The 23,345-nt window shown below is 40.5% G+C and overlaps 2 protein-coding genes across 2 annotated transcripts; one reads left to right on the top strand and one right to left on the bottom strand.

Moving 5' to 3' along the window:
- Positions 1–3,873: 3,873 nt before the first annotated feature.
- LOC116495038 (F-box/LRR-repeat protein 21-like) lies at positions 3,874–16,024 on the top strand. Its single transcript, XM_032197220.1, has 7 exons — positions 3,874–3,947; positions 6,686–6,785; positions 7,475–7,615; positions 10,013–10,450; positions 11,926–12,048; positions 12,680–12,851; positions 13,947–16,024. The coding sequence occupies exons 4-7, from the start codon at positions 10,091–10,093 to the stop codon at positions 14,588–14,590; spliced, it is 1,299 nt and encodes a 432-aa protein (XP_032053111.1). The 5' UTR covers positions 3,874–3,947; positions 6,686–6,785; positions 7,475–7,615; positions 10,013–10,090; the 3' UTR covers positions 14,591–16,024.
- Positions 16,025–17,717: 1,693 nt separating this feature from the next.
- On the bottom strand, positions 17,718–22,746 carry LOC116494816 (myeloid protein 1-like). Its single transcript, XM_032196909.1, has 7 exons — positions 22,679–22,746; positions 21,942–22,083; positions 20,812–20,966; positions 20,103–20,273; positions 19,196–19,319; positions 18,494–18,648; positions 17,718–17,952 (listed from the first exon to the last, which is right to left on the bottom strand). The coding sequence occupies exons 1-7, from the start codon at positions 22,722–22,724 to the stop codon at positions 17,762–17,764; spliced, it is 984 nt and encodes a 327-aa protein (XP_032052800.1). The 5' UTR covers positions 22,725–22,746; the 3' UTR covers positions 17,718–17,761.
- Between the last annotated feature and the right edge of the window lie 599 nt (positions 22,747–23,345).

Genomic DNA, 23,345 nt, shown 5'->3' with positions numbered 1-23,345 from the left:
TGCGAACAGCTGGTGTCTTGTAGTTGCTCACAAGCCTCCAGCAAACATGACATACTAACCTACTTCTTGAGTATGATTGTCAGTTGCTACTTGTTCAGTTAGGTTTTAAATCATCAGAATTGCATTGTTTGATTGTATAAAGTTTGAGTATTTGGCTTTTAAATTAAGAATGATGTTAAAGTGACTGTTTTGAATACATGGCTCTTAAAGTTAAGCTTTTCAAAGCAGGAGCTACAACAAAGTATTTGGCTTAGCACACTGATAGAAAGGCAATTACTTTAGGTGGAAAGCTTGACTGACTCTGAGTATCTGTCATGATGGCAATGGTGCTGGTTTGGCAGAACTTCAAGAGCCTGGCACCACCGGCCTTCTCCCTTGAATGTGGTCTTTCAAGAATTCAAGGCAGTAAGTGTGCAAGCATGAGTATTCTTTGGTCATGCGGATTTGTCTGAATCATGGTCATAAATGGAAATGAAGCAGTACTGGTATTAAAAGAAGGAAGTTCCACTATGAAATTCCATTATGTTGAAGTCCAAATATATTTTTTAAAAAGTTACTAGCTATATTCCTTCATGCAAATCATCAATAAAGATAATAAAGAGGATGGGCCCCAACACTGACCCCTGGGGAAAACCACTGGTGACTGCTCACCAGCTGGAATATCACTGCTGATCAAAGTACAGACAGAGTATATTATGAAATGTGTGAATACTATAAAAAGTATTCCTGTAAGTATTATAAACTTGAGATGACAGCAGAATAACTTTCTGTAAACTCTTCTAGGAGACACAACCACAGAAGAAAGGCTAAGCTTGAATTTGGGTGGTTGGATGATGTGGGCAACCCATAGTCATGCATTCAGAGAAGGAGGGCATCCAAAGATGCAGTTTGCCTCTGGTTCTTTGCATTTTATGTATGAGATGAAGGGTCTGGAGATCCAAGCAGCAGCTCTGCACTAGGCCCCTATTTGGTATCTGGAAGGTAAGTAGGATGTTGAAACTGCTGGTGTTTGCCCATGTTTGTCCAGACCAGATTTTTTTCCATATGTAACTGCAAGAATTTTACTGCAATCATGTATAACAATAAAGTGCACAGGTTTCTAAACTACGCTATACTTTTTTGAAGTCATATCTCAGATCACAAGAGGAAACTAGTCTACAAAGAAAGTCTCAAAGATTAGTTGATATCAATCTTAAGCGCATTTGAACCTGTTCCTGTACAGCAGCCCGAAGACTATTGGCAATGCACCAAGAAACCCATGACTGTTGGATTTAGATACTAGCTACAAATCCCCATTAATCTCTGTTTACAATCTATCCTCTTTTAGTGTCTACGGGTAATAACTTGGGAACTATATGCTTTTTGGTAGCAGGTTTCAATGAAAAATCAGTTTATAAAAATACACTGAGAAGAAGAGACTTAAAATTATCCAGAACTCAATTTGAATTCCCCTAGGGTCTGAATATAACAGTCAAGAACCGTATACGTGGGGGGTTTCTGGTAGTTTTTCTATATTCATCTGATTTTTAAATGTGCAGTGGGTTTTGGCATTCTACTCAATGAATTTATTCGGTACTTTGAAGACATCACTGTCACTGAATGATGAATTTTCATTTTGTTTCACTAGCCCTTTAACATGTTCTTCTTCCAAGTTTTCAGATTGGCTTGAAGAAATCATGTTTTGGTATCACAAATAGTTGCATTTTGACAGCTCTGCTGTTACATAAGCAGATAAAAATCTACCACTGAAATGTTTCATGCATGTTATAGAATCGTACAGAATTTTCTAGGTTGGAAGAGACCTCAAGATCATCGAGTCCAACCTCTGACCTAACGCTAACAGTCCCCACTAAACCATATCCCTAAGCTCTACATCTAAATGTCTTTTAAAGACTTCCAGGGATGGTGACTCCACCACTTCCCTGGGCAGCCTGTTCCAATGTCTAACAACCCTTTCAGTGAAGAAGTTCTTCCTAACATCTAACCTAAAACTCCCCTGGTGCAACTTAAGCCCATTCCCCCTCGTCCTGTCACCAGGCACGTGGGAGAACAGGCCAACCCTCACCTCGCTACAGCCTCCTTTAAGGCATCTGTAGAGAGCAATAAGGTCGCCCCGAGCCTCTTTTTCTCCAGGCTGAACGAGCCCAGCTCCCTCAGCCGCTCCTCATAGGACTTGTTCTCCAGGCCCCTCACCAGCTTTGTCGCCCTTCTCTGGACTCGCTCAAGCACCTCGATGTCCTTCTTGTAGCGAGGGGCCCAAAACTGAACACAGTACTCAAGGTGCGGCCTCACCAGAGCAGAGTACAGGGGGACGATCACCTCCCTAGCCCTGCTGGTCACACTGTTTCTGATACAAGCCAGGTTGCCGTTGGCCTTCTTGGCCACCTGAGCGCACTGCTGGCTCATATTCAGCCAACTATCCACCATCACTCCCAGCTCCTTCTCTGCCTGGCAGCTCTCCAACCATTCCTCCCCCAGCCTGTAGCTCTGCTTGGGGTTATTGCGCCCCAGGTGCAGGACCCGGCACTTGGCCTTGTTGAACTTCATGCAGTTGACCTCAGCCCATCGGTGCAGCCTATCCAGATCCTCCTGCAGAGCTTTCCTACCCTCGAGCAGATCGACACACGCGCATAGCTTGGTGTCACCTGCAAACTTACTGAGGGTGCACTCAATGCCCTCGTCCAGATCATCGATGAAGATATTAAAGAGGACCGGCCCCAGCACCGAGCGCTGGGGAACGCCACTAGTGACTGGCCTCCAACTGGACTTGACTCTATTTACCACGACTCTTTGGGCCCGGCTATCCAGCCAGTTTCTAACCCAGCAAAGCACGCGCCAGTCCAAGCCATGAGCAGCCAGTTTCTTGAGGAGAATGCTGTGGGAGACGGTGTCAAAAGCCTTGCTGAAGTCAAGGTAGACCACATCCACAGCCTAATGTTTAGCATTATCTCTTTATAAAATGCTAGAAAGGTTTGCTATTGGTTAATTATTGCTCTATGCAAGAGCCAGGAAATCTGTTCTTGCAGAGTTTGGTAGTGGTTGGTGATAAATTTTGCATGGTTGATATAATTACAATCACAAAGAAACACCGATTAGTCCAAAGCTGTATGTTTGTACAGAAAATCTGTTTATTATGATATAGGTCTTGAACAAAAGGTCTGTTTTTGGCATCTCCCATTCAGACATGACCCACCAAATCTTTGCGCCCTGTCAGGGTGGCTTGAAGAGGCAGGATGTGGGGATTTGCATAGCAAGCAGCGAAAATCCACACTGTCCATAGACAGACCCTTTTTGTCTGCTGGGTATCTGAAAAGCAGTCCATGAAATGTGTCTGCGCTCAACCTCCTGTTGAGGCGTAGTTATTTAACTTTGGATGGATGAGCCAAAGCTTTTCTGGGGGTTGCAGAAGCAGAAGACCACACAAGAGCTGTCTGTCACTCCTGGGTGATTTTTGGGCTTCCATGCCCATGGACAAGTCCATCACTGTGGCACCACGGCACCACTTCCCCAAGACTTGCTGTCAACGGAGCAAGGCAACACTGTGCCTGGATCAAACAGCTGCCTGAAAGGCCTGTAGGGTTACTGAGGGCCAGAACTGTTCTGGCTGAACAAAGAGACGACGATACATGTACTTCAAGTCGGGAAACAACGTGAAAATCGAGGAGTAAACACCCCAAACACCACCCCACCCCATTTTAGCCGCGGGACGAGGCCCGCCTGGGCACGAAATGGCGGCCGCCGCCATGTGCCTGCCCCCCGCGCATGCGCCTGGGGCTGAGGGGACGGGACCGGGACAGAGGCAGGGCCGCCCCCGTCCCCTCCCCGCCTCGTCCCTCCCCTGCTCGGGCGGCGGCGTGCCCGGGGCGCTCGGCCGGCCGGGAGGCTTCGGGGCTCTGCTTCGCTGCGCCTGGGCTCGGCCCGGCCCTGCCCGTGCGAGGGAGGCGGCGGTGAGCTGCGGGGAGAGGGGGGCGGCCGCGGCCGGGCAGCCGCACGTCGCCTCTGGGGGGCTCTGATGGCTCCCGAGCCGTGAGGGCTGGCGGTGAGGGGCTGCGGGGGCAGCTCCGGGAAGGGTTCCCTGCATATCGCATAGGGGGTATAAGGAGGGAAATAAAGGGGGAGATGTGTGCTGGGTGGGCGCCTGCCCGAGGGGGAGCCCTGCACTGGGAGCTGGGTCTGGGCTGGAGGGTGTCATGGGGGTCTCAGGGCTGGGTGCCCGGAGGGGCTTGGTCCCAGCTAAAGAGGCTAAAAAGGGTGTTAAAGCTGGCACGAAACACCTCCAGCAAAACTGGGGGAAGAATATTTATTGATAATGTGTGCTTAAAAGAGCTGGGAGCTTCAGGTGTGTCATCCTGTAAAGGAGGGGGTAGGCTTGGGGTCTGCTCGTTATACCATTGTTGGGGAAAAGCTGCTCGAATGTGGGTGGTTTTGTTTTAAAAACTGCATTAATGAAACTTCAGTAGCTAATTTTTGTCACCTAAATAACACAAAAAATGGTAATATGATTGTATTTCTGAAGTTAAAGGTAATGCAAACAGTAAATAAAGATGTTCAGCTGAACGGTGCTACTTGTAGGTTTCTGAGGTTTTGCCATAAGCATATTCAAAAGTGATAAATTCCCTGGGAGAGAGGCTCAGTTTGAGAAAGATTAGGATCGATTAAAAAATAAATCTTGCTCAGAAGCACAGCTGCTTCCCACACTCACCCATAAAAAGATTGCTATGCCTGAAATGAAGAAAAAAGCTTAGTCTTTGACTTCACTGCACTGAATGACTACACTTTCTGAAAGTTAGGCTTAAAACACGTTTTTGATCTCTGTTTTGAAATGCTGATGCTCAGCAGGTGGGTGTGAGGCTGTGCCAGCAGCCTCCCAGTGCTGCCCGCCTTGGGTGCGGTGTCTGCCTCTCCTTGCCCAGACAGACGCCAACTTCTGTACCCTCCTGAGAGGGTGGCCTTGTTACCAGCACTGAAATGGGGCTTCCTGAACACATTTTTATTAGTTTGACATGTATTTTAACTGTTAAGGACAGATCCATAAACTTCCAATTTTTTTTCATCTCTATTAAAAACTTCTTATAGTATTTTATTTTCTTAATTCTGTTGAGCCCCCTGGTGTTGAGAACTGCAGGTAGAATCCAGAAATACATGAAAGCTGCTAATTCTTTGTGGCCTGAATCTTTGATATGTTGGGCTTTTTTTTTTTTTTTTGACTGCTGTTTTAGCATGGGAAATAGCAAACAGCTGTTTGCTAACAGAGCCGCTGCTGACTGCTTCTTGGGAATCCCCTGCTGAGACCCCTGTATCATGGGAGAGATTTGAAAGTCTTAATTTTAGCAGAAGTTTGTGGTTTTGTTACCAGGACAAGCTGAAGAAACAGTGATTTAACTTAAACTTCTCTGGATCCCTGTTGAATGCGTGGATATGGATTTGTTTTAGTAGGATTAACATGCAGCTGTGCAACGTACTTGATCACAGTATATTACAGTTAAAGAGTTTGTAGAGGAAAACAGCTGTATATGGTAGTGTACCAGTATTTGATACTGAGCTTGACACGAATTTGAATATGAACAGACCTCATCAGTTTATCAGAATCTATCAAAGTTCAGCAACTGTGCTGCTGCTGTTTACATTTGATAATAATTTGGGCAGCTCTGCCTTAGGCTAACACATCGCTGTTATTTACCTAAAAGCTTGCACACACATCTTTGATTAAATATTTTTTTATTGTTATTATTCCTGCTTCGATTAGCCAACATGGTTTATGCTCCTTTGAATGGTACTTGCAACCTTGGACATTTGAAGGAAGAAACATCATTAGACTGTGCATCTGCTTCTTGCTTGTTTGTTAACAAGACTTTTCATGATGTTTTTAATGCATTATCTACATTTTTTCTGCTTTTACCCGTGAAGTAAAAGTGTCAATTCCATCGGGAATTGACAAACAGCATGAACAGAGGTAGGGGGCTTTTAACCAACGCACCCCAGGTGTGGTAGTTGGTGATAGGCCTGCCAGGTTGGACAGGCTGGCACTTGCTTTCTGGGAGCTTTTGAACAGGGAGGAGGCTGCAGGCTGGGTGGTTGGTTACTGAGGGACTGCAGCTCCTGTCCTGCTCCTTGCACGTGGGATTGTGTTTAGGGTGGTGACTTCAGGCTGCTGGCACGAGTGGTGGTAGGAAGCTGTGCCATGTGCCAGAGGAGAGAGTGTCTGTGTTAGGTCATCTGCCACATAGATCTGCGGGCTGATAGACAGCCTTGCACAGCCTTGCCAAGGAACAGAAAAAGGCAGAAAAATCTGTGTGTTTTTTTCTTATTCTGTTTTCCATTACTTTTATAGTATGTTAGTAGTTACAGGCAGTGTTGTTTACCAAACTATTAACAGTAACAACAATGCAAATATTGAATAATGTACTGTTCACATTGTGCTGCTGGGCAGTACAAGGTGAATGCAGTTACAACACTTGTTTCCCAGCTATTTTATGCTTTATCTGACCTCACAATTCTATCAGTAACACGGAATTTGCAATGCGGGGTAAACTACTTTGTGTTATGATGCCTTCACGCATGTTCATGTAAAGAAGAGAATGTATAAATCATTGTCCGTGTATTTTCCTATTATTTTGTATAGGAAAAAATATTATTCTTACTAGTCTTTTTTAACTAATAAAGATTTTTGTGGTGTTTTCCCCAGACAGGAGGGGAAAGCAGACAGATGCTTCTGAGTATCCCATGGCCGCAGCTGCCTCAGTTCACTCATTTATTGCCTATTGTAACTTGGAAGCATTCTTCAGGTAAGAAAGGTCTTGAAAGTACTCCATGTGGGTTATAAGCATACACTTACTGTACTTCTGTGTTAAATCTTGAAATTGCATCTTGTTTTTTTTTACTCTTAGTTGTGTTATTTATGTGCTCTGGTGATATATGTCATTATAAACCTACCTTTTGTGTGTTAGACACTGACAGCAGTATTGTAAATGAATTTTAGATTTCTTAACGTGCCATGCAGAGTTAGCAAAGGATGTTCAGCTCACTTTACTGCAGAACATGTAGTACCTGTCAACTGTATGTATAATAGGCCACCGAAAAATCATATTTTTAACTATTATGTTTTTAATAATGTATGGGTATACAGTGAGCTGGAAAACTTCTTATGTGGGTACATAACTTCTTAAATAACTTACAAGAATTCAAAGCTGCATCTGCATTGCATAAGAGCGCTGTGGCTAATATTGTTGGCTAATAATGCCAAAACTAGACATGTGCCAGCACTTGCACCTTTCCATTAGCTAAATGACAGCTTTCAGATGACAACATTGGGCAGAACCAATTTCCTTTTCACACTTACTGTTTTATTTCCCTCTCTGACTTAAAGCACTGAGTGCACAGTTCATCTCGGTCTTATTTCCAAAGCTGCACTTAGTTCTTCCTCTGGCTCTCCCAGATTTTGTTTTTATCTATTATTTTGTCAATTGCTTTGCAGGTCAGTTCATCTTTTGGGACCCATCACTGCCTTCTGGTTAAGGAATCCAAGCACACGTACACGATGACTCAACAGTGGGATGGATGTTCAGATACCAGAAAGGTGCTGGTAACTTGACGGGAACTTCCACATTCTTTGGAGGTATGTGTGCATGTAAGCCTCTCATTGAATGCTACCCTGTTTATATCACAGGGAAGTATAATTTACTTAATTAAGTTCTAAAATAGAAACAAACATAATCCTACATGCTCTTCCTAGTTTAAGTATTCAAAATGAAATAAGCATTCACACCTTCACAGTAATGGTAGGTCTTCGTTTGGCAAAACTTTGTGAGATATAACTTCTGGACCTTCTTTCTGACTTCGTATCCCACAGTGAGTAATACAGTGTAATTTTGCCTGTTTTAAAAGCACTGCAGAATAGAATACTAAAAATAGAATTTCTAGGGTTATCTGTTTTAAAGGGACGTAGCACCAAGAAAAAATTATGGCTTCTTTTTATCAGGGAGATTGTGTGTATTATATACGCCTTGTCACATCCCTTTGTTCTTCTGGAGTGGATGTGCTGCATTTCACGTAATCCCATCTATAGCCTGGCCTGTGGGTTAGGGAAGGGTGCCCTTTCTGGTGCTTCTCAGATGGCAAAACCTTTGTGGGAGCCAGAACAGTACCTGTAAAGCTCCAAATGAGTTTCAAATAAGAAAGTGAAAACTTTGTGTGTTTTTTTTTTTTTTTGTTTTGTTTTGTTTTTTTTTCAGAGATGGCATGACAGTAGCAAAAGTGTAGAGAAGCATCTTAGACAACAGCATTTGTTTAGTTAGATTTTTTTGGGTCAGGACTTCAGTTTTAGGTAACAGCTAAAATTTTAACTCCTCCTTAGGAGGGAGGAGGATTAAAAAATTAGCAGGTATTTGACTCAAACTAAATTTAGCATGGCTACCATTAACTAGAAGAGAGAGTTATGTAATTGTTGATTACTACATCCACACATAATGTTTTGGAACGCCCGTTCATTGTGTGACTTTAAGCATTGAAAGTCATAAAACGTGGTCACATAGGTGTTAATTTGATAAAATTATCTAGGAGCAAAATGCAAGCTCAGCATGAATAAACATCTTCACTACTTAAGTAACACTAATGTACTATTTAGAAATACCGCTTTGTTTTGCAGTGGAATATGTTGAAATACTGGCATAACACTCTTCATTCTCTCTGAGTTGCGGCCTTTTCTCACTTGTGTGTAAGGCATGTGTCTTATTCAGGAAAGAACAGATTCAGTTATTAAATATAATTTAAAGGGTGTTACTAGGTTATCCCTCAGCATCTATGAGTTGTCTCTATTATAAATGGAAACTTAAAGAGACTAAGGTGAAGATACCTGAAGACTGCTGGAATAAATTCTTTGGTGGTTGAGACAATTTAAGAGGATAAACAGAAGTGAACTTGATGATACGAACAGCACTTAATTTTCTAGATTCTTTCCCGCTTAGACGATGTACAGGCTTTTCTTTCATAAAAGTGGATTGTTACACTCATGTCAGAAATGCCAGTAGCCTACAAATCAGGATGCATCAGGGAAAGATAACTGTCAGATAAACTCTTGATAGGGTAGTCTGTGTACTGGCAGGTGTTCTTCCCCCCACCATAATGAGATGCTATGGAAAGCTTTCATTCTAGATGTCAGATCTTTTATTTCTTAATATTTCTTTATCTAATTTAATGTTTACAGAGGGGGGAAATAATATTAAAGGAAATTAAAACCCAGAAAAAGTGTGCCATGAGGGTTGTCATGGAAAAACAGTTCAATTAAAAAAATGCAATGTGTTCTGGTGATTCTTGAAGAATGCAGAGCTTTTCTGCTCTTCTCTGAGCTCTGACTCATGCAGCAGAGGTTGTTCTGTACAGTAGAGTCGTGGAGCTTGCTGTGTTCAGGGGTCACTGTGTTTCATGCTGAAAAACAACCTGTGAACCTCACTTTGCCCTGTTTTCCTAAGTGGCCCCTAAAGCTCGTGTTCACTGTTAGCTGTACAAACACCTTTTCCTGTGCTTGGCCTGTGTGTGTGTTTTTTTTTTTTTCACCCTTCAAAAAAAGTTTATGGAGGGGGCGGACAGGACTTCTGAATTGGATTCTTCTGGATACGTGTTCAAAGTTCATGGTTGCTTAAAGGGAGTTGTTATGAATTGGCTTCCGTATGTGATAGAATTCCTGTAGTTCGAGTTTTAAACTTAAATGTACAGAATTTGCTCTCTTGTTGTTAAAAACACGTTTTTCCTACAAAGTGCTTGATGCACCATGAAGTATTAACAGATAAAACTGTACTTTGAAAAAAAAAAAAACAAAACCAAACTGTTTTCTCCAGATTCAAACCAAGTTGTACAAAATAAATGGTATTGCAAAGCAAGGTCCTTGCTAACATCTAAGCAGTAGATAAATACATACATACATAATGTTTTTCATGGCAAAATTTAAATATAGCATGTTAATAATCCATTATCTCTTACTGTTTCCGCTTGCTGACACTTTATTATTATTTTCTAGAGACCTACTGTATGCGAGAACATTCAAGAAATTTGTGCAGCTTGAGTACGTTGGATTTTTCTAGTGCCTGAAACTTTCATGATGAAGAGAGCTAGGCAGAAAGTTGTGGTTGAAAATGAAATTCCTCAACCATCACAGAAAAACAAAAAACAGAAAACTTGCTTTGGTGAATCTGACCCCCTTGCCTCGGTGGACTGGGGAAGCCTTCCACACCATGTTATTCTGTGCATTTTCCAGTTTCTACCTTTAGTAGATCGAGCCAGGGCATCTTCTGTTTGCCGAAGGTGGAATGAAGTTTTTCACATCCCAGATCTCTGGAGGAGATTTGAATTTGAACTTACCCAGCCAGCTACTTCTTACTTAAAGTCTACTCATCCTGATCTGATTCAGCAGATTATCAAGAAGCACGGTGATCATCTGCAGTACGTCAGCTTCAAGGTAAAGTCTCGGATGAGTGGAGCCTCATTTCATTGTGTTGCTGTGCCTAATGTATGCAGCTTTTCTGTTGGTTGGCTGAAGTCTTGTACCTGGAAAGCTTTATATTTAAAAATGCAGCTATGCAAAAACTTATCACACATGCACACTGTTTCTGATTCTACGCTTTATTCCCCAAAAAGTAAAGAGAGAGTTAGCATTATGTGGTATAGCACTGAAGATTGAATGATATGTTCTAAGAATATCCTGCGGAGTTCTTGTGAATCAATGTTGGTGGCAATCTGAGTCATCAGTAGATTGTGTGGATAAACGCTTCTTACACGTGGAAGAATTCGAGGAAGTGAATTTAAATCTTACATGCACAGCCCTATTTTGCAAAATTATACAGTGAGTGGAGTATATCTTGACATTTTAGAACTCATGTGAATAGGGGAGATATGTTGTACAGGCAGGCACGTGTACACTTAAGGAAGAATGAAGTAACAGTAAACTTGATTTTGATGAAGGCTGAGTTTGTAGTCTCAGGACTGCATAAATTCAGGCTGCTTTTGTTTGAATACTTAGTGTGGTTCACTAATAGTTTATCTGAGAAGATAGGTTCAATTGCAGGTGCTTTGTTAATGTTTTACAGTCACTTCTCCTTAGCAGAGGTCATAGTTCTAAGCTGTGAAGGAAAAGAAAAAGAAAGGACTGATATTAAAGCTAAGATTAAAATCTGAAGCTTCTCTTTGTCAGCAGATTTATGAATTTTACATTTGGAGATACTGATTTGGTTGTGTAGCAGCACATGGTTAATCAGTTAAGTACCTGTAACTTTTACATTTAATATAATTGATGGTAATACATTGGCAATATCATGTCTATTCGTGCAGCTTGTGTACTTTTACAGGCTCTTCAGATATATCTTCAAGTATCAATGAAAAGCTGTCTCATTTCAGCTATCAGAGAAGAAGAAGGAGAGATGAAATAGTGTTTCGTCCAAAGTTAGCCATCAGTTTTACACATGATCTTACAGATGAATTGGGAATAAGTTATTTATTCAAAATGTGAAGCTGTCTTCCCTGCAGGGAAAATGGATTACTGTGTTGGAGTATATCTAGGCCTTCTCAAGTCTTTTTTTTTTTTTTTTTTTATGTTCTAAAATTCTGGAATTGGCATTTAAAGTACATACATACCACTGTCTGTCATACCAGCACTAAGTTACTTAGGAAGGCATGAAGTTATTTGAAGAGAAGGTCTAGATCTGAGCTGTCTGTCCATACTGAAAATAACCATACTTGAGAATATTTTCTAACAGAAACCTTCCTGAACTCTCTTGTCTTGAAATTTCTAATTAACGTTATTTTTTTTGGTGGTGAATGAAACCTGGTACAATACAGCTTGAAGTGGTAGTGGACTGTGAAGTCTTGGGTATCATTATCACTGTTTTCTAAAATATAATAAAGAATGACTTAATGCTTTTTAATTTGCTTTTGTAGGTTGATAGTAGCACTGAGTCAGCAGAAGCAGCCTGTGACATCCTTTCTCAGTTGGTTAACTGTTCTATCAAGACATTGGGTTTGATTTCTACAGCAAAACCAAGCTTCATGAATGTCTCAAAGGTAGTGTTCTATAAACTGCTCTTGAAAAGAGTGACTTAAATGTTTTTCAAGAAAAAGTAGTGCACTCCTGATTACTTTAACCTTTCCGTTAACCTTTCTGGATTTTTCTTGTGCTGTTGCTCATAGGAAGATATTTAATACTGCTTTTACAGGCTTGTGAAACTTGTTATTCACTTTTTTTTTGTGAAATTGTCTTTACTTTGTGAAATCAATTAGTATTGGGAAAGTAATAGATTGTTGATTCCATTTGTTAAAACTAGGAGTGCTGATGAACAATTTCCCATGTCTGTACTTTTAATTAAAAGGCCTGAGTTTTCACATTTTTAGATGATAATGAACACATGCTGCAATGTATCTAGTGCTAGTCACTGTGTTCACTTTCCACTGTTACACTACAATGGAAAGATTGAGTGTATGGGTTGACTACTGAATGTAAACTTAATTTTTGTGACATAGCAGCATTTAAAAAAAAAAACAAAACAAAAACACTAAGCATTTGTGCTTTACACAAGAAAGGGGTTGCTTGGGAAGTGATAATTGTACTTTCTGCATAAGCAAAACCTGAGGTTTAGATGAGGTTCTGCTTATCTTTCGTAAGACTTTTTTTCCCTCCTCCAATTTATCCAAACAGGCTCACTTTGCTTCAGCACTTACTGTAGTTTTTGTAAACTCCAAGTCGTTATCATCAATCAAGATAGATGACACACCACTTGATGATCCGTCCTTGAAGGTTCTTGTTGCGAACAATAGCGATACTCTAAAACTGCTAAAAATGAGCAGCTGTCCTCATTTATCACCTGCTGGTGAGTAGTGAATATATAGATATATGAAAAATATAGCAGTATAAGACAATAGTTATGACCTACTTTCTGAAGCAATTACTCATCTACTATATATAGACAGTTTATACATGCAGCTTTGTAAACTTAACTGGTATTTTGTGGAAATGCACGTGTAAAATCCCAGACCCATGGATCAGTTACTAGTTGGTGGGATGAAGAACGTGAAAGCAGTTGTCCATAAAGCTCTTTTGCAAAATGCTTTGAGTTTAATTTAATGAACAAAATTGTTATACTTCAAAGTTTAAAAAAAAAAAAAAAAAGAAAAAGAAGAAAAACACCTTAAGGGGCATATGAATTTTAACAACTGGTAGTGTAAGAGCAAGAGTCTGAGTTTCTGTAGTGCCCTCCTGTGTTCAGATCTGGTAGTATGGACTTGCTCAGTTAAGTATTGGTTGACGAGTGGCTCACTCCACCTAAAGGCACTAGAAAATATAGGCTTGCTGTATAGCTCAGAGGACCTTTGAGTCCCTTCTCACTTATTTCTTACATGAAATCCCCCTGGAGCTAGGGGAAGGGTGTGCTGGTCTAGTCTCTGTCCTGTATTTTTATCCAGAGTCCACAAAAGGTGATTTAATCTGTGTACTCTGTTCCAACAGATAAAGAGCAGTGTGTTATTTATGTCATAGTCTATGGAAAGATTTGTTTTAACTATTAAATTTAGCTGCTGATGGTCATTTAAATAGAATATTCAGATAAATGCTGAAAGAATGAGCATTGGGGAAGGAAAGGGAACAGTGGCAAGTTCACCTGGATCTTACCTGATCTGAATTTACTCTTGCTAAGGAAATTCTGGACAAAGAAAGGCAAAGAGGAACCAAAAAAAAGCATATCCAAGATAAATGTGACTAATTAGGTTTACTTCTGTTACTGTTAAGTATTTGTGGCCAAAATCCCACAAAAGGATGTGGATATCTAGAACTTCAATTAGGCTTTGCTTTTTTTTTGATATGGTCATGAATACTCAAGCCAATAGAGTTAGTAGTTGCTCGAACTTTGCAGCAAATAACTTTTCTGTAAAACAAATAGTGAATATAATTCTTTTTGTTTGTTTCTTAGGAGTTCTTTGTGTTGCTGACCACTGTCATGGACTTAAGGAGCTGGCTTTGAACTACTACATATTAAGTGATGAACTATTGCTGGCTCTTTCAACTGAAAAACATGTTGACCTTGAACACCTTCGCATAGACATCGTGAGTGAAAATCCTGGACAAGTTGAATTTCACACCATTAAGAAACAAAGCTGGGATGCTTTTGTTAAACACTCCCCCAAAGTCAACATTGTGATGTATTTCTTCTTATATGAAGAAGAATTTGATGCTTTCTTCAGAGAGGAAACTCCTGTAACCCACCTTTACTTTGGTCGTGCAGTAAGCAAAGCAATGTTAGGTCGAATTGGCATGAATTGCCCAAGGTTAATTGAGCTGGTTGTATGTGCTAATGGACTTCAGCCTTTGGATGATGAACTTATTCAGATTGCTGAGCGCTGTAAGAACTTAACAGCCATGGGACTTGGTGAATGTGAAGTAACTTGCAGAGGTTTTATTGAGTTTGTAAAGGTTTGTGGAGGCAGGCTTAACCAGCTCTCTATAATGGAGGAGGTACTGATTCCGGATAATGATTACAGCTTAGATCGACTTCATTTGGAAGTCTCCAAACACCTCGGAAGAATGTGGTTTCCTGATATGATGCCAACATGGTGAACTCTCTTCATCGGTGGATAAACAAGTAGAAACACGGCGTTACTTTCTATGCAAATAAAGAATTTAAAAAGGAAGTAGGAAAACTTATTTTCAGATTTGAGTTTTTTACCTTGTGAATGTCTAGTAGTGTTACAGCAAAATATTCAAGAATATTAATGGTACTTTGAAATAGAAACTGGATTAAGTGTACTTAACACTCCTGAAGGTATGCCTGTTGTTTACAGGTGCTTCATCCTTCAGTGAACTTAGGTTTCTCTGAGCTCCAGTTCTTATGTTCTATTCGCATTAAATTTTTTTTCCATGTGTTTTGTTAGTCTTTCTTTAGCAGTCAGGAGCAAATGTTTCTCCTTGAGCAACTCAAACTTTATGGGAAGCTGCATACAACTTGGAGTTCAGGAAGACTGTTTTTATTTGCCATGATGTTTTATGCAGCTATTTTTCAAAATATTCTTGTTATACATAAAAAGCTTGTACATGAAAATCTTACACTAGTCCAGGTTACTCAAGTCTAGCATAAAGTCCTGCTGGTGTATTAAAATGTTGTGGTAAATAAGCTTACGCTACCAAAAAAAGTCTGAAAGATTTTAAATTGCACTTTAGCTAAACTGGTAGAGTGACTTAAACTGTAGAGGCAGCATTGTACAGTGCTTTATTTTTCTATCTTATGCTTTAAGTGGATGGAAAAAACATTGTGTTAAAGTTAGTGAATTTAAAAGTTCAGTTGTAGATTGCTTGGAAGAGCAGCAAAGTGCTTTGGAAACAACCAGAGTATACGGAGTGGCTTCTGCGTTTGAATATCTTCTGGGTTTCCTATCTTTGATTACAAAGGTTGATGTCTGAAGGCTGTTCTGGACTCTGATTAGTCAGAGATAAGAAGGATCCCATAAATGTGGCTAGTGAGAAGAAAGGATTGAGTGGAATATAGCTGTTTTTAATCATTTTCTGGAATTAAGGGTTTAGAGCATTTCAAAAACTTCTTTGCAAGTTAGAGGCCAAAATGGCCTGTAGTAGTCTTAACTTTCCTGCTGTGCTGTCAGCCCTGATTTCTAGAATGTGTATTGCTGGAGGTAATACAGAAATTTTTGGTTCAGGAGTGATTATAAGGCTGTTTAATACTTGTTATTTTCTTTTGAGGAAGAAGACTTTCTTTACTTTTTTTCCACCATGGAAAAGAATGATGAGCTGATTTGAACTAGAGTATGTACATGTATTTTTGTGATGACATTTTGCACAGTTTGTAAACTGAAATGCATTGTATATATATTTTTTCCTTACTTGTTTTCACACTGTAGTTCCCATTCCTGTTTGTAATGAAAGTCTACGTTTAAAGTAATTTAATTTACTGTTTTTTGTCACATCAGAGAAAGAGTCAATGTCTCCCACAGCTATACCCTTTTTTTTTTTTTTTTTTTTTTACTGTAAAAAAAAAGGGTAAAGGCCTCCATTGTATGGATCAGAATGTTTTTGATTTGTTCACAGTTATAAGCTAAAGGAATTCAGGTGATACATAATGCATGTCTGAACCAATAATGCATTACCACTTGTTGCACGATTGAAGAAAGAAGCTTCTGGCTCTGGTTACTAACACCTATTACTCAAGCACCTGCTTTGTAATCACAGGGATCGAACAAAAGGCAGGTATTTCCAAATGGTACCTGGTTTAAGATGTGTGATTTGCTGTAACTGTAAACATAATAAACTGATCTAATACATGCGCTGATATTAGACTCCTGTCTGTCTGTGTCACTGTTCGTCCTCCCTTTAGGTAGGGTTCTGTCCTGCAGGAACTTGACAGTCCTAGAGAGGCTGCAGAACTCCTGTCAGTTATAGAAAATTAGTTATCATCCTTTCATGTTCATGCCTCAAACTGTGAAATGGAACCTGGATAAATCTTGTAGAGCATTGACAAGTTCTAGAGTCCTTTGTAGTCAACCTAGCAGAATTAGTGGTCACCAGTGGCAACGTACAGAAATGAAATCCAGGGGGGGAACTTTAAAATGCTTATTTGAATCTTGTTCCTTTCTCTGCTCCTCTGTTACTGGAGCAGCTTTTCTGTGAAGCTATAGATCTTAGCTTACCCCAGCTCCAAGCTTCTTGAAAAGTGGGCCTGCATTTAATAATGCTGGGAGTTTTTATGTGATTTTTTTTTTTTTGTATGCTTATTCTGTGAATGATCTGAACAAGTAAGACCAACTGATTTGAATTTATAATTAAATATCAACAACGATTCATTAGTCTCCATTTGAAATACTGATTCTTCACTGCTACCATAGGAAGCTAACTAACTGGGAAGCTAACTTCTGATGTTAATGTTGAATTTCAGTTTGTGTTACGGATTTGTTTTTAGTGTCCCTATGTTGGTGGTATGAGAGTATCAAACTACCAGCCTGCGTGAAGCAGCATTAATTCTGCTTTTTACACCCCTGTTTTTTCCAGTGCATAATGCAAGCATACAGTTTGATGCTAGAACAGCTAAAAACCCTAAAGAGAAGTACAGAATCTGCACCTGAAGGGCGAAGGAGATTTGTAGGGTCGTTCCAGAAAGCCCAGCTTTCAGCAAAGCCTGTAGCAATGCACCTTTTCTGCCACATGAGGGGGTGAGCTGGTCTCCAGGTTTGTGGACTTGGCTGACTCCTGGAGACAGCTCATCATTACTGACTGCTACCTGCCTGGCTGTCTCACAAATGCAAATTCCGAGAAAAACTTGCTTTCTTTCCTTTTTGTGGTGTGCCTTTGCCATCGAATAGAGGAATCAGTTGTGGCATGACAACCCCAAACAGCATCTTTTAGGCCTGTTGGGAGTGTTTCAGCAAGCTTCCCTCAGTTCAGGTGCCTTTAAAAGCTGAAATAATCTTGCTTTCAATAACGTTGTTTGTCAAGGTGTCATAAAGGTGGTAAATTAGCCTAAAATAAAATATTCCCAACAACTACTGATACTGTAACAGTACCAAGCTAATAGCTGGCACAGATGGTAATGTTAGGGCCTTGCAGTATTAGGTGAGGCCCAAAGTGTTGAATCAGCAATGTAAGCCCTTGTGCACACTGTGTAACTTTTATTCTGTATGGAAAGTGCCTTTTTCCGTATTTTTCTGACATAGTCTGTCCACATGAGAACAAAAACACCTTCTGAATGCTGAGATGCGTTTATTCAGAACTTCCTACTTATCCATTTCACTTTCTTCTCCCCTTCCCCCTTTGGAGACTGCTGGTAGGATCGGAGTGATCGCAGTTCTCCACGTGAATATGAGATGTGATCCCAGGAAAAACTCTCTGCATTGGCAACATCCTGCCAAGGACCTGTCCCTTGATAATTCTGCCATGGTATCTGATGGGATGGATGCAGAGTAGTTTTACGCAGAACGCTGGTGAAAATGAGAGGAAGAAAAAAAATCAGATGACATGAATTTGTTTTGTTTCAAAAAAACTTACCCTTTTCACTAAGACAGCAATAGTGGAAATACAAAAAGAGCAAAGATACTATATTATGGTCTTAAAATGTAGATAGTGGTCAGAGCTGCTGGCTTGTTAGAGATGGGAAGGTGAAGGGGCAGGGAGAAGTTGGGAAATTTTCCTTTAGTAGAGAGAAGAGCTTGAAAGACATTCTGTAGAACTCAGGCTCCCTATTTTTAATTATTATTTTTTCTCCTGCAATTTGGACCCCAACCTCAGTACTTGTAGAGAGAAAACTAAATAATGGGTTATTGAACTGACATCTTGCCTCACTGTACTTGAGACTGGGTGTCTTAGATTGCATTTGAACAAAGGAGCAGAAATTTCTGAATGCAAACGGACGGAAGATGGATGAAGACATACAGTTTGCTTAAATAGTTGACTACCTGTCAGGGATCATATCTTACATGAACTCAAGACAAAATGAAAAATAAATGAAAAATAGCTCTTTACCTGCTCCCCTAATTTGGACTCCATCATCAATGGCATTTCCGTTATGAAAGATTTTGACGGGTCCGGAGAGCTCTCCAGAAAAGGGAGCGTACACCGTTGCTCCATCAGCACAGATGACATCCACACCCTTGTGCTTTTCTCCCTTACCACCACGTCTGAAAACAACCACACAATTAGAGAAGTCTCTGCCAGGCCTACCGTTTTGTAGGGAGAGGTCACTGAGCGAGATCTGAAAGCAGGTTATGAGCACTAAGATAGCATTGGTGTTGTCGACTGTGGCAAAAGGATCTGTTAAAATCGGGTAGATTATGTATGGTCTGTTATCTATGGTCTGTTAAAGTTGTAGCTTTGGAAATGGGGAGGAGGGAAATGTATTTCTCACTAGCTTTGAAACAGAGCAGTCCAGTCACAGAAGTACTGGTGTGAAGGAGCTGGAGAGGACACTTAGTCTAACCTTCAACTCGAGTCAAGGCCGTTCCCAGCACCAGCTCAGGCACGGTTTTGCCTCAGCCACAGAAACCTCCAAGCACAGAGGTTTTCTGAAGCACCAGGGCAGTCTGTTTTGGTGCTCCATTACCCCCTACTGAAAACACTTCCTCATGACCAACCTAAGCCCTCAGAGCTGTATTTCTTAAAGAGCTTGAGCAGAGTTCAGCTCTATTTCAACAGAGCAGCAGCAACAACCCACGTGTTTAAAGGTACCTTGGAGCTCCATAGTATCCACAGCCGTACTTATCACAGCCCCTTATCTCGTTTGTAGGATTCCCAGCACATACAGCTTCCCAGTGAATGTCTTCTAGTGGTATTGATGGAAAAACTGGAACATCTGGATACGGAAACAGGAAAGCAGAGTTAACTTTTAGGTTCATTTTTTAAGTATTTAATATTTGCAACTACTACATTTTCGTATGAGGTAGGAACATACTGCAGTTACATTCTGTACATGCAGTTGATGTTTCCTCCACAAACTTTGTCACCCTTTTGGAAATGTAGGTACAGCGTGCACCTCAGGCTACATCTTAATGTTTCTTAATCAGGACTGGCTGCTATAAAGAAAATACTTTAAAGGGAAGGGGAAAAAAATATAAGAAAAAGGATTATCACAGTTGTAAACTAGTGTATAAACTGAGGGGTAGGAAAAGACTCATCTCTTTTTTTTTTTTTTTTTTTTTTTTTTTTTTCCACAGGCTAATGGGTTTGGAGTCCTTAACGCCTATTCTACATGAACACCAAAATCTTTAAATTTGTACTTGAAACAAATCAACCTGAAATCTGAACTAGATAACAGGTCATATTGAAAACCTTGCTGGTAGCTTGAAGGTTAAAAATGTGTCTGACTCAGTTTGTTGCTGGGACCTGATGCTGCTGTGTCCTGGGGGCAATGAGGAGAGAGAGATAAAACTTAACAGTTAATAAATAATATTTTCTCCTAAAAATAGTTCTCCTTCCTGTAACGTAATCTACAGTCCTGTTTATATGTCTTTTGGATGCTGCCCTTAGGAAGACTGTAAGGCAGAGAGGACTCATGCTGTTTGGTATCATTGTTATTTGCAACTAAACATCCTTCCATCCATTATACAACTTATTCGGTATGGTTGGTTGCTTTTACCAGGTTTAAGGAGAGGAGTAGGGTCAGAGCGGTCGCAGTTCTCAACGTGAATGTGAGACACGATACCAGGAAACACTCTTTGCATTGGCAGCATTCTTCCAAGTTGCTGCCCTCTCTGGATTTGGCCGTGGTATCTGATGGGATGAATACAGACGAGTTTTACACAGTAACCTGGAAAAGATGAGGGAGGAAGACGTCAGGAAGCATCGGCTGCCTCTGTTCTTGTGGTGTGCAAGAAATCTTCCGTGCTGGTCTGCTACTGGAGACTGCAAGGATGAGGCAGAAGCATAGTCAAGGTAGCAATGATCCTGAAATTAGAATTATTTAGATTGCTGTGGAAAAAGGGAAAAGGAATTGGAAAATAGCAACAGGAAAACATCCCCTCAGCAAAACTGAGGGCTTCTGATACGTTATTTGTACTGTTTACTATTGTTGTTGTTGTTATTAGTATTAGTATTTTGGTATTGTTTTTCTGCTAGCTATTTTTCAACTCCTTTCTTCCTTCCTCTCCAAAAAAAGCATTGGGAAAGGCCTGTATCCTGCTGGTGCTCTTGGTATTTCTGAGCAGCAGAGTGGTCGTGGTTCAGAATGGGAACTGGAGAGGTGCAAGACTAAATCAGCACTCTGCTTGAAAAGGCACGGGTATATCTTAAGCAAATAAGAGTATTGCCTGTGCCTGCCTCACGATGAGCTTGCTGTTGTTACTTGCCTGACCCACGGATCTGCACTCCATCGTCAATGGCGTTTCCGTTGTGGAAGAATCTGATGGGTCCGGAGAGCTGGCCGCTGAACGGGGCGTACACCGTCGCGCCATCAGAACAGATGACATCCACACCCGCGTGCCTTTCTCCTTTACCGCCCTGTCTGAAAACAGAAATACAGGATTATGCAATCTGTCAGGCTCTGTATAGGTAGGTCGGATAGCACAATACGTGAAGCATGTCTAAAAATTTAAATGGTTACATCTGCAGTGAAATTGGAAAGTGTTAGTGGCTTCATTTTTTTTTTTTTTTCTAATTGCAAAATATTTGTATTAATCTGTCCTGCTGTAAAGAGGGGCAAGATTTCAAATTTTAAGACTGTTTTAAATTTTAACAAACTCATGGGACATTTCAAGCTGTTACGGCAAAGTACCTCTCTTCTACTCCAAAATACCTCTGTGTTGGTGTAAATAGAATTGCATGTCTGGCATTTTCTCATTTAGAAAATCATAAGTTGCATGATGAAGATGGACAGTTTTTGTAGGGCCCAGGCATTTTTTAGGACAACATAGCCTTTTCTGTTATGAGGTGCCCACTTAGAGAAAAGGAAGCCTGCAGAGTTTTGTTTGTGCAATCTAACCTGCATGGTTTCTTATAAGATCTGTTGATGAATGTTAGCTAAGTATCTGGTCTATAAGGAACAAGAATAAATTACACTAGCCCTTGAAATATTTTCCATTACTGTTACTACTGTTACTACTAGTACATGTAGTAGTCTTACTTCTTCATCCCTGAGTCTGTTAGTTAAAATAACAGTAATTACTTCAGTGAGATTGCCAAGTAACGTCCCAAGGATGAGTAAGTGATCACACAGAAAACCATTTTCTCTCATTTAAAAGTGTAAAAGAAATATTAATAAATGGTAAAAAAAGCAGAAATATTAATACATGGTAAAAAGAAAGATGCTATCAGTGATTTTATGTACTGCTTAGGTCTTGGTGAAAGAAGGCAAAACAGTAGCAAGCCTTTGATTTTTGAAAGATGTTTAAACTTGACCCTATTTTCTTTGTGAGCTCTTGATTTAGGTAGGCAATAACAAGCTTCATGGCTTCAGGATCCTGGTGCCCACTTGGGTTACCTGCTAGCGCCGAAATTGCCACAGCCGTATTTGTCACAGCCTCGGATCCTGTTGGAAGGATTCCCGCTGCACAGCTGCGCCCAGTGCCTGTGCTGTTGTTGGGGATATTGGGGAGGGTGGACATCCAGCTGCTTGGCGAAAACTTCATGTGCAAAAGAGGCAAATAGAAAAAAAAAAAAAAAAAAGAACTGTATTGTTAGCACAGTGCAAGAGAAGGAATTAAGCTGCCACATACAGTGTTTAAAGTGGGAGATGTGAGTGACTTCTGCCCCAGAAAAGAGGTTCCTTTCTTAATGACGGATAGACAGGGCTGTGGGGAATGGTAAGGAGCTTTTGTAATTTCACAAACTCTATCTATGAGAACATTGTACAACCTGTTAACCTGTTTTATATATATATATAAAGTTTTGATCCCTTTTCTGGAAGCCTTGTGTCTTAATTATTATAAGATACAGAAACTAAAATAAAGCAAAGATTTAGATACACATTTCAAATATTAGTTTCTGAAGTAATTCCAACTACTCACTTTTTTCATTAAGCCAAAACACTTCAGTACAGCTCTAGCTCTAAATGCAAACCCTTTCCTAGTTTTTCTAATTATACTAGTACACACTACCATAACTCTCCATAAAAATAGATTTAAAAAGTTTAGCATTATTCATGTTGGAGAGAATTTCAAAAATTAATGAGTGCCTGCCTAAAAATCTTGAGCTAAGCTGCAGCAGATCTCAACTCACCAGCGGACAGCACGCTGACCAGGGCGATCAGGCTGAGAGCTGGCATCGTGTGGCCGCTTCCCCGGTGTTCTTTGATCAAATCAAAGACGTGGTGTGGTGGCTGCCTTTAGTATTTATGTGTTTTCGAAGGCATACATCAGTTGTCTTGGGCAATCAGCCCTGAGCAAAGTATTACAGCCCGGGGCAGGCGGTGTTGCCATATTAGGCACTGAGGATGTCCACAAAATATAACAGTTAGAGCCGGTTGGGAAAGGCGGATAAAATAACTGGCCTCTTAGCACACAGTAACAGGTGGAAATGAACAATCCCGCATTTCAGGAAGCTCTGGTTGAGCCATTTCTTAACACCTTTTCTTCCCCTACCCCAAGTAAGGCCACACTTAGGCCAAAAATGGTGGGAACCAAAAATCTGATTCAGAGGATTCAGCTGCTGAGAAAAGATGGGCAAAAGTCTCTGCATTGTCTTGTCTTCTGTGTACATAACCTGTGTGTCCATCACTGCTTGCTCCAGTACCTCCTCCCCAGGGGTATATGCCCCTTACAGCTTTCCAACATTGAACACATGAGGGTGTAATGTTTGGCATAGCCCAAATATTCACTTAGGCTGAGAAATACAGTTACTTTTGCATGGCAGCCAGTTTTTCCTGTTCATCTGAAATGATCTCCTT

The sequence above is a fragment of the Aythya fuligula genome, chromosome 14 (assembly GCF_009819795.1).
Source record: "Aythya fuligula isolate bAytFul2 chromosome 14, bAytFul2.pri, whole genome shotgun sequence".
NCBI classification, from domain to species: domain Eukaryota; kingdom Metazoa; phylum Chordata; class Aves; order Anseriformes; family Anatidae; genus Aythya; species Aythya fuligula.
Note: the sequence above shows the minus strand (reverse complement) of the source record. Positions and strands in the feature narration are given on the sequence as shown.

Bases quoted from the DNA above. Each gene is read 5' to 3' on its own strand.
- LOC116495038 (XM_032197220.1), top strand. From the start codon at position 10,091: ATGATGAAGAGAGCTAGGCAGAAAGTTGTGGTTGAAAATGAAATTCCT. The intron at 10,451-11,925 runs GTAAAGTCTCGG...TTGCTTTTGTAG, and splicing joins TGCAGTACGTCAGCTTCAAG to GTTGATAGTAGCACTGAGTC. The intron at 12,049-12,679 runs GTAGTGTTCTAT...TTATCCAAACAG, and splicing joins GCTTCATGAATGTCTCAAAG to GCTCACTTTGCTTCAGCACT.
- LOC116494816 (XM_032196909.1), bottom strand. From the start codon at position 22,724: ATGCCAGCTCTCAGCCTGATCGCCCTGGTCAGCGTGCTGTCCGCTG. The intron at 20,967-21,941 runs GTAACCCAAGTG...TTCTGTTTTCAG, and splicing joins GGCAATTTCGGCGCTAGCAG to ACAGGGCGGTAAAGGAGAAA. The intron at 20,274-20,811 runs GCAAGTAACAAC...CATCTTTTCCAG, and splicing joins AGTGCAGATCCGTGGGTCAG to GTTACTGTGTAAAACTCGTC.